Genomic DNA, 11,396 nt, shown 5'->3' on the forward strand with positions numbered 1-11,396 from the left:
AAAACGAGTCTGAAAATAGTATACATTTGAAGTGAGGTGAGGCTGTATGTGTTTCTGTGTGTCTGGCATGATACAGAGAGGGAGCAAGTGACAGAGTAACCCCATCTTGATCTACTTACCTTATCCAATTAAGTGACATCCTAATCCATTAGGCATGGTAGCATACACTTCTCCATGCATGGAATTCTAAAGGTTGTGGACAAAATAATAGGAACACATTGTTACAATATAATATAACCAAATGCAATATCAGCTATATTATATTATAATATACCCTTCTGAAGCTTAGAATTATTTCTTTTGGCTTGTATTTTTCTGTCCTCGGTGTGCATTTATACTTTAATAATCTTTGATCATCCATAAACCTGCAAATACACACACATGCACGCACACTCTCACACACACACATTTCTCTTTCTGGTTTAACAGCACATTCCGCACCGAGGTAAGAATAAAGGAGGGCAGCATGCTAAGGGCCAGCAGAGAGGTTTAACGCCAAGAAAAAAATGCACTAATATCTGAGAGCTGCTTCACATACAAGCTTGTTCTCTGTGGGAGCTCACATTCAAACAATGGCCTCCTTTGTCAGGGGCACTGCTGGCAGCACAGACGGAGGTACATGGAAATATTATGGAAAGGTACAAGCGTCCCTCTGAGTTGCTGTAGCCAACAGCGCATGAGGTACAGAAGGGTTGAAACATTTGATCAGTCAGTCATTAAATGTTTAGAAAGTAGTTGTGACATGTAAATGACATGGTCACAACACACAACACACCAACAGAAGGTTAACTTTCATTTTGAGTCATAAATATTGTATGGGTATTTTGTGTCATTGTCTTGCATTGAAGGATCTAAGCTCAGGCATTAATGAATAGCGTAGCAGTGCTATGCTGTTGCCAGTAGCATGCAGGGTTAATCTCTACATTCTCACTCTGTAAGCTGATTAGCTGTTTGGTGCTTAGAGCTCTGGGCGCAGTGATGCTGGAAATAACACACCCTCACACTCAATACTGCATGTACATTATGTTTAACAGCTAGGTATCAAACTCAACAATGACTAAGGTTTGAGTGATGAAGGCTGACTGGCTTTTTTAATATGTACAGCAGATGTGACAGTTGAGATCTGTCTCTGTGAATCAGCAGTCACTACTGATCTGTTGACCTGAGCTGTCTGCTGTAATTACCCTCACTCAGCCTCACCCACTTCTTGGCCCCCATTTCTGTGGACTAAATTGATGTAAATAAGTACATTTTTATAGACCAACTGTTTCTACTCTTGGATTTTGCATATGTTTATTTTACTTCTATTTTCATATACAGCTCCTATTGTGGACCACGATAATCCCTTAACAAGGGTACCATTGTAACCATGGCTGTGTTCGAAATCGCATACTACATACCATATACTGCATACTTCCATCCTACACACTACACAATAAACGACCAGATAGTAAGCAGACCGTTTACACTGGGTCTGTTCGAAACCCCATACTCTCCTACTACTCGTACTAACTCTGACGTCATTTAAAGTATGTAATATGTTTCAACTGCGTAGTATGCCATTTAGAGTATGTGAGAAGTTCCCGGATGGTTTACTAGATTCTCCAGAGATGCAGAGTATGCATCAAGAGCTGACTACTCACACTCACATTACTGAAGATGCAACGCAACTTCTGAAAAAAACCCAAAACGCAAACGTTACAGATCACCACCTCGGTGGTTTCAAGTTAACTACAGTGAGGGTATGTTCGCTTCCTGTTTTCAAAATAACAGGAAGTAATGCATACTCTGCATTTCTGGTGAATCTAGTAAACCATCCGGGAACTTCTCACATACTCTAAATCGCATACTACACAGTTGAAACATACTACATACATCAAATGACGTCAGAGTTAGTACATATGTATGTGCAATTTATTTTCACATTCATCTGCTGAAGGAGGAATGTTTCTCTGTGCTCCTAATCCTAATCCTAATGCTTGTATCAGTGAGCATGTTTTATGACATCACAATCATATTTTAGATCCAGTCATGGTTGAATATGCAACACACGTCTGCACTACATGTGTCCTGAGACTGGACTGTTCAGAGAAGTTTAACAAAATAATTGAACTTTTTGGGGAAAAAAGATAGACGTCTTAACAGATTCGTCATTTTAACTTAATTTTTCATCATTTAAGTTTAGCTGCAAAGTTATTTTTCTATCTTAACCCAATTGAACCTTTACCATAGCATTGTCATATCTTAACACTTACATACTGTTCGGGTCAAATTCGACCCATTTTGAAAAACACCTCAAATGTATTTTACTCTGAAATTTGATGAGTTTCCTAAAGTGGCCCAAAATGCACAAAAATGAAAATATTTAAAAATGTTATATTTTTTTATAGATGCTACAAATATTTGTCCATTGAGGCTGTTCTGGGTCAAATCATCTCCGTATCTATGCCCATGCGTTTTAGTGAAATTAATAGTTAATAGTTTTAATAAGATAGTAGTTTTTTATGATGTAGCAGTGAAGACTGATGGCTCTAATGGCTATACAATAAACCCCACACTTCCATAAAGTTTATATGTGTGTGTATATATATATATGTATATATATATATATATATATATACTTTATATAAAATACATTTCCATCATTATTGCTATGTTATATTTTATGTCTTAGGTAAAATAGGACATGATATTGTGATTTCTCCATAAATGAGTGGTGTAAAAGCTAAAAAATACACTCTCTCTGCTCTCTGAAACATGAATCAAGGTTTAATCACATTTATTGATCAGTCAGATCCACTATTGATGCTTTCTAAACACATCTGTGCTTCAACATTTGGTATAGACACTTTTTATGAGTGGATTCTTAGACCGGGTCAAAACTGACAGGGACCATACTTTGAGGGTGTAGAATATGAACAGTATGTAAGGGTTAAAACTGACTTATTTGACAGCACTGTAACAATTTTAAAAGGCACAGACAAATATCATGTTGATTGAGGCATCAGATCAGAAAATGCTTGAATGTGTTGTTCTTGAGTGCATTCACCAACACCTTGTTGACATTTATACTTAATGCTACGTTGAGAGAAGGGGCCAATTATAATGTGGCATGGTTACAATTTTTGCAGCATTTGCACACTTCATTAATATTTCAGGCTTGTGTTAAAAACTCAAACATGTGAACCACACAAAGAGGAAAAGAGTCAATGAATTACAAAAAAATCCACATCACACGAAATCAACACAAATAGAAGAGAGAAAACAAGAGAGATTTCTCAGCTGCTGTGGGAGTGAAAAAGACCTTTCCATCCCTGCTGTGACACACACTCACAGTGGATACATTGTGTGTGTGCATGTGTGTGTGTGTGTGTGTTTGTAATGAAACAGGGATTCCATTACCACCCACACTCCTCTCTGAGATATGAAGGAAATGCAACACTGGTCTGTGCCTCTGAAATTCACACAAAAACTGAACTCAAGTAAGATCATGATGTTTATTAGATGATTTTAAAAGGAACATCAGAGAGAGATCCTGACCCACAGTCACCAAGAAAAGAAATCCCTGTGTTGACGTAAATGTACATCATCATGTATCATGATTTAGATGCAGCGTCAGCACTAAAAAATAACAGCCTGTATATTGATCTTTTACCTATTTACTGTCTATAATTGTAACCACTATAGAACCACAACCCATGTCTTAACCTTTAAAGTCTGTGTAAAGTAAGGATAAATATGTTGTGAGTTTGACATACCACAGAAAAGTGTGTTGTTAACCACCCTGCCAAATTTAAATGATTAAAAAAATCACCAAATATATGAAATTAGGCTTCAAAGTTGTGTAAAAATCAGCCTCTTTCTCTGCTCCCAAACGCTGTGGGAGTGTCCGCCGAGTCCGCTGAAACCCCGCCTCCTACCAAGTGTCACCTGTCAATCAAAGTCACCACCTCTACCAGAAACATGGACTACGTCTGAGAGCTTTCTGCTGCTAACTCAGCTGCTAGCTCAGTGGCTAACTCAGCGGCTAGCTCAGCGGCTAACTCGGCAGCTAACTCGGCAGCTAACTTAGCTAACTGTAGACTGTAGTAGCAGTAGTGTGTGCTGAATGTATTAATACCTCTACAGCAGCAGGGGCGGCTTTATGCTAATATGATTTTCAGACCCGCCCACTAAATGCTGAACACAGAAATGTTGAAACACAGTTTGTGAAGCCTAGCTCCACAATTCAAATCTAAATGGTTGAAATGCTTTTTACACCTTTTTTAGAAATACATTTATGACCTATTTAATGTGTTTAGAAGAAAATGTCTGAATTCACTTTAAAACATCTTCTTCTGAAATGTAATGCTTAGTCTCTTATTCCTAGATGTTATTTCATTCCCATAATGTGACTGTGTTAACTGATCTCCTCTCCTCACAGTGTTATTAATACACACACACACATCTTCATTGAGACTGTGTTTATTACTCATTCTGACAAAGAGGGATTGTGTGTGAAGGAAACACTGACATACCAGAGAAAGCAGAAAAGAATTGGCAACCAGTCGAGGGAGCAGGCAGATGGACAGACTCACAGACAGACTGGTTGCTACTGTAGTTGCTGGTTGTCATGGCTTTATTGGGAAATATGGATTAACTAACTCTGGATTATAATACGTTCATCCTGAGTTGAAACATCATTTCTGGGTCTATTTTTTTGTTTTCTCCAACAGTCTCTATTGGAATAAGAGACTGTCTTTTAAGTGTTTTTAGAGGAACTTCCCCTCAAACTTTCAGCTCATTTGGAATGCTGAACTGGATGGTTCATAATGTCCTGGTATGACACTGTAGTTAAAAAATTAGGCTTCCCTACCATTGAGTTGTTTGTCAAGGTAAGATATGTGGTCAAAATCTATTATTATCTATTATTATCATCACAGTCATGTTTGTTTTCTCTGTGTGGCAGCTTATGTTTAATATATGGTTATTTTCCCTCTGTGATGTGTGTGTGTGCCCAGTCACCACCAAGGTCCCATCAAGTACAGTACACATACCAGATTATAAACCAGTTTTAATAGCTGAACAGAGCCCCAGAAGCCTTACTTTGCATTGCAGGAGGATTTGTGAGATCACACCATCATGACATCCTATCATATCAGGCTTCAAGTTGCGCACTTGACCAATGTCATGATTTCATAAACTTGCAAATCCAGCTGGTAAGACAGTGAGAGATGGTGATAGATATGTGGCTCATACAATCACCTGCCAATTATTTTGTGAAAGTGCTTGCCCTTCTTCAAAAAGTTCCACGGATGACTTCACACATGGTTCTGTGTAACAAAGGGTCTGGTGCACCAGGTTATCAGAAACCAACCAGTGCCCAGGGTTTTACAGCACAATTTTATTTAGGATTATTTATCAGTAGTGCAGTATCCAATCAAAACATGGCCATTCTTAAAATAAAGTAGATCGATCATATTGGGCTCTTAAAGGCCGTGTAAAGTGAATTCAGACATTTTCTTCTAAACACATTAAATAGGTCAAAAATGTATTTATAAAAAAGGTGTAAAAAGCATTTCAAACATTTTGAATTGTGGAGCTAGGCTTCACAAACTGTGTTTCAAGATTTCTGTGTTCAGGATTTAGTGGGCGGGTCTGAAAGTTAGCATAAACCCGCCCCTGCTGCTGTAGAGGTATAAATACATTCAGCACACGCTACTACTACTACAGTCTACAGTTAGCCAGTTAGCTGAATTAGCCACCGAGCTAACCGCTGAGCGAGCACCTGAGTTAGCATGTTTCTGGTAGAGGTGGTGACTTTGATTGACAGGTGACACTTGGTAGGGGGCGGGTTTGGGAGCAGAGAAAGAGACTGAATTTTACACAACTTTGAAGCCTAATTTCATATATTTGGCGTTTTTTTTTTAATCATACAAATTTGGCAGGGTGGTTAACAACACACTTTTCTGTGGTATGTCAAACTCAGAACACATATTTATTCTTACTTTACACAGACTTTAAATGTGTCCTAAAACCAAAATAATGGGCTAAAAGCGGCTAAAAAGCCTTAGGGATCTGATAGAACTGCAGAGTTAGTGATAACACATCATCATTTCATCCATTGTTAAAATAATCAAACTGGTGTCACTGGCCAAGCTAGAATGGGATGTAAAACTTGGATTTATGTGAAAAACAATCTTTATCCTTAATCCACATCATGTTCACAGTTTTCCTTCATTTGGTCGATTCACTCCAATAGTAAAAGTATTATTTTGAGCACTGATGGATCCTCACTGATGGCTGATGGGATCTAGTATGAGAATGAATGGACTTGCAGGACGTTGCTTTTAGGTTTAAATCCTATAAATATATTACTACGTGTATTTTGACTTCCTCTGTTTGTGTGTGTCTGTTTGTATGTGCATGCATGGATGTGTGTGTAGGCAGGAAGTGATGGGGAGCGCATTGGTAACTGTCCATTCTCTCAGAGGCTCTTCATGATCCTGTTGCTTAAAGGAGTCGTCTTTAACGTCACCACCGTTGACCTCAAGCGGTAACACTCTGTCAACTCACACATTCATATTCACCTGTGTGAAGCTATACAGCCTTTGTGATTGTGTAGATGTTTGTGTTTGTGCTGTCAGGAAGCCTGCTGACCTGCAGGACCTCGCTCCAGGAACAAACCCCCCTTTTGTGACTTTTAACGGTGAGGTTAAGGTCGACGTCAACAAGATAGAGGAGTTCCTGGAGGAGAAACTGACCCCACCACGGTACACAGACACAGGCCAGAGGAGATTTTATTTATCAATCAAGCTTACACAAATAAATTGCGAGATATGATGAAGTTTTATTGTTTTATCCCATAATAATTAGGTTTGGGGGCATTAGTTAGCAACGATGGATGAGAGCCTCTCACCATAAAGGTAGTGGCTGATAGGATGAATATCAAACAGTATGTGTAGCACTTGTATGTGATTGAATAAATGATTAATGATGATGATCCATCATTTCACATTGTATTAACTGTTGAATATTAAAATTTATATTGATATCTTATGGAGAAAATAAATCACTCCACTGACCATCCTAATGTGTCTTTTAACACCAGTTACCCAAAATTGGCTCCCAAACATCGTGAGGCCAACACAGCTGGCATCGATGTCTTCGCCAAGTTCTCAGCTTACATCAAGAACCCAAGAAAAGACACCAATGATGGTAAGAGAGAGACACCTTCAGTTCACTTAACCCAGAAGGAGTTTTTTCAAGGCTGCACATATAAATATTTATATGTTAAAACTTGTAAGGGGTATTTTATTACATTGATAAACCCACAGTGAATAATCATCAACTCTCCAGTTCCCCTCAGCTCTACAGAGCCCTGGTCCTGTAAGCAGCCAAACAGTTATCATAGCTTGGATGTGATTGAAGACTTGATTTAGATTGAAGACACAAAAATTAGGACTTGTGACTTGACTCTGTTGTGAGACTCCACTTACTTGAGACTAAAATCTGAATAGATTTGACTATTTGGCTTATAGAATAGAATGGGATGGGATGGCATGGCATGGCATGGCATAGAATAGAATAGAATAGAATAGAATAGGATAGGATGGGATAGAATAGAATAGAATAGAATAGAATAGAATAGAATAGAATAGAATAGGGTAGGATAGGATGGGATAGGATGGGATAGGATAGGATGGGATAGAATAGAATAGAATAGGATGGGATGGGATAGGATGGGATAGGATAGGATGGGATAGAATAGAATAGAATAGAATAGAATAGGATAGGATGGGATGGGATAGGATGGGATAGGATAGGATGGGATAGAATAGAATAGAATAGGATAGGATGGGATGGGATAGGATGGGATAGGATAGGATGGGATAGAATAGAATAGAATAGAATAGAATAGAATAGAATAGAATAGAATAGGATAGGATAGGATGGGATAGAATAGAATAGAATAGAATAGAATAGAATAGAATAGGATAGGATGGGATGGGATAGGATGGGATAGGATAGGATGGGATAGAATAGAATAGAATAGGATAGGATGGGATGGGATAGGATGGGATAGAATAGAATAGAATAGAATAGAATAGAATAGAATAGGATAGAATAGAATAGAATAGAATAGGATGGAATAGGATAGAATAGAATAGAATAGAATAAATTAGGATAGAATAGAATAGAATAGAATAGAATAGAATAGAATAGAATAGAATAGGATAGGATGGGATGGGATAGGATGGGATAGGATAGGATGGGATAGAATAGAATAGAATAGGATAGGATGGGATGGGATAGGATGGGATAGAATAGAATAGGATAGAATAGAATAGAATAGAATAGGATGGAATAGGATAGAATAGAATAGAATAGAATAAATTAGGATAGAATAGAATAGAATAGAATAGAATAGAATAGAATAGAATAGGATAGAATACGCTTTATTGTCATTGTACATGTGCAGCAAAATTGAAAGCAATCCTTATTGATGCCATAAATTAAAGTTAAAAAAGTGCACACAACACAAGACACTCCACATTCTGCTGTCATTATTGCACGATTTCCCTTAGTATTGCACATATAAAGATTCTTTTGGAGTACTGCCAAACACAATGAGGATATGTGCAACATCTGTTTAATGTATAACTACTTTCAGCTGCAGCAGCTGGCATGATATTTAGAAAACTGTAAAATGTAGATGAGATAAGCCTTTTATTAAGAAATGTACTAGTCTATCCATACACATCACATTGAGATTGTTTAAGGCCACGTTACTCTTCTTTGTCCCATTAGTCTCCCTCAAGAAGCTACTTCTTTATCTGATGAAGCAGATGTGTTTCATTTGTGTGTGCAGCCTTAGAGAAAGCCTTGCTGAAGTCTCTCAGGCATCTCGATGAATTCCTGAGGACTCCTCTATCTGATGAGATCGATGCTGATGCTGAAGGAGATCTGCCTGAGTCCACCAGGAGCTTCCTAGATGGGCCTGAGCTCAGTCTGGCTGACTGCAACCTGCTGCCTAAACTACACATCCTGAAGGTTTTTTGAGCTCTATTTTCATACTGTAGGAAAAATAATGGACTGTAAGGTTTTCATTTTCTCTACACTGAAGAGAGATTCTATGTGGATTTTACACTAAAGAGCACAACTAATGCTCCAAACTCATGCCAACTCATATTTTTCTCTTTCTAGGTTGTGGCAAAGAAATACCGCGGGTTTCAGATCCCAGCTGAGATGATAGGGGTTTGGCGGTATTTAAACTGTGCTTACGAGAGGGACGAGTTCACCAGCACCTGCCCAGCTGACCGGGAGATCGAGTTTGCCTATCTGGATGTTGCAAAACGAATCAAATAAGGAGAAGAACGTACACACAGTTGTAAAAAAACAAAGAAACTAAAACTGATACTAAAACATCTGTTAACTCTACATATGTGTGTGTGTGTGTGTGTGTGTGTGTGTGTGTTAAGTCTACCAATTACCACCTGACCCATAGCCATTAAAATATAAATGAGGCTGAGATCTAACTTTATTGATTTGTTTTTGTTTTGTTTTTGTTACAATTCATATTTGAAGTTATAGAGAGCATCAGTCACAATGTATTATCAGTTATGGCCCTTCAATCATTTGCATAAAAGAATGATTTCATATATTTGGGAACTATACTCTTTTACTTCATTGCCTAGCTTTAGATGAGATTGATACCACAGCTGGAGGTGGATTACTTTAGCTTAGCATAAGAAGTGGAAGCAGCCTGGATCAGCCAAGAAATACTTCCAGCATATTTCTTTTTGTGCTTGGATTAACCCTCCTGCCGTCCCCCCAGGTCAAATTGACCCCGTCTGTTTTGACTGTTCCTTCCTTCCTTCTTCCATCCCCCTTTCTTTCTTCCTTCCTTCCTTCCTTCCTTCCTTCCTTCCTTCCTTCTTCCATCCCCCTTTCTTCTGTCCTTCTGTCCTTCCTTCTTCCATCCCCCTTTCTTCCCTCCTTCCTTCCTTTCCTTTCCTTCCTCCCTCCCTTCCAATTTTCCCTTCTGCCTCCCTCCCTCCCTCCATCCTTCCTTCCTTCCCTCCATCCCTCCTACCTTCCTTCCTTCCTTTCCTCCCTTCCTTCCTTCCTCCCTCCTTTCCTTCCTTCCTTCCTCCCTCCTTTCCTTCCTTCCTCCCTCCGTTCTTCCCTCCTTTCCTTCCTTCTTCCTCCTTCTCTTCCTTCTTCCCTCCTTTCCTTCCTTCTTCCTCCTTCCCTTCCTTCTTCCTCCCCTCCTTCCTTGACTCGAGGACAGGGTTAAGAAACAAACTATAATATATTCATTAGTGAGCTTTAGCAGGTCTGGTAGCTGTAATTTATTACATTTGAATAACAGCAGGCTTTCCAGTTTTCAGTCATGATGCTAAACTATGCTGATTGGCTCCTGGCTCTATCTATATTTTTAAAACAATAAAATTAGAAACCAAAAGGGAGAAATGTACATTTTACAGTCACCTGGTACAGGAACTACACGTTACCATTAGGGGTCAAAAAGGTTAGGAACCACTAGTTTAGAGAGTTTGGATCAACTGGTTCATTTCAAACCAGTCTGGTGTTTTTTCTAAACCATAAAAATAAAATGCAAGTAAAGTGGAATTTTCCTTTAAAGCCTAAAGTAACCAGCCAAAACCTAAAATCATAACTGAATATAACTCCTTTACATTTATTTGGAGAACGTTTTCAGTGTGTTGTGATCCTCACTCTGAAGTCTAGTTCACTCACTCTAAGTGTAACCTCACTGTGTATCAAACACATGATCTGATGACTTCTGTCTTGATGTTAATGATCAATTAGTTCTCAAGAAAGTTGCATTCATGTCATATATAAATAACCTTTATTAGTTAAAAATGAGCTAAATCATCATTTAAACTTAAAACATCACTTGTGTAATTGTTGTTAAGATGTGGTTTTGTATGTTTTTTGTGAATCACCAGAAGTGAAGAAGTGTTATCTGAACATAACCAACCCTAACACCAGCCTTACATCCTCTCTGGGGAGAATCTTTATTAAACTGATTTTATCATTACAGTATGTGTCGGTCTGTTTCAAGTCATTGTCCTTACAGAAGAAGATGGACTTACTTTGTTTGTTTCACAGGAAAATGATTCTGAAGGGAAGTTGGTGTATAATCCAAATCATTTAACAGTGTTTCTTCCCTTATTGCCATACAGGACTAGTTGATATAATACAGTTTCACTGTCTCTATACCAAATTAGAGGCTTTATAACAATATTTCAATCATAACTTGGATTATTAATCCTTAATTATGGTTTCAGAAGACAGACTTTAGGTTGTATATTATTTGTTTATGGACAAAAATAGAAAAAAGCACAAGTGATAATACACTTGTTTCATCATCAGAAAGTTGAGTAATTGCA

General features: G+C 38.2%; 1 protein-coding gene across 1 annotated transcript; it reads left to right on the forward strand.

Moving 5' to 3' along the window:
• The first annotated feature begins 6,431 nt into the window (after positions 1-6,431).
• On the forward strand, positions 6,432-9,348 carry LOC128354490 (chloride intracellular channel protein 4). Its single transcript, XM_053314716.1, has 5 exons — positions 6,432-6,535; positions 6,627-6,752; positions 7,091-7,197; positions 8,852-9,033; positions 9,187-9,348. The coding sequence occupies exons 1-5, from the start codon at positions 6,480-6,482 to the stop codon at positions 9,346-9,348; spliced, it is 633 nt and encodes a 210-aa protein (XP_053170691.1). The 5' UTR covers positions 6,432-6,479.
• Positions 9,349-11,396: the final 2,048 nt, after the last annotated feature.

This window comes from Scomber japonicus, chromosome 24, assembly GCF_027409825.1.
Source record: "Scomber japonicus isolate fScoJap1 chromosome 24, fScoJap1.pri, whole genome shotgun sequence".
Classification (NCBI taxonomy): Eukaryota; Metazoa; Chordata; class Actinopteri; order Scombriformes; family Scombridae; genus Scomber; species Scomber japonicus.

Excerpts from the sequence above, each read along its gene's own strand:
- LOC128354490 (XM_053314716.1), top strand. The coding sequence starts at position 6,480 with ATGATCCTGTTGCTTAAAGGAGTCGTCTTTAACGTCACCACCGTTGAC. Across the intron at positions 7,198-8,851 it reads AAGAAAAGACACCAATGATG|CCTTAGAGAAAGCCTTGCTG; the intron begins GTAAGAGAGAGA and ends TTGTGTGTGCAG. Across the intron at positions 9,034-9,186 it reads CTAAACTACACATCCTGAAG|GTTGTGGCAAAGAAATACCG; the intron begins GTTTTTTGAGCT and ends TTCTCTTTCTAG.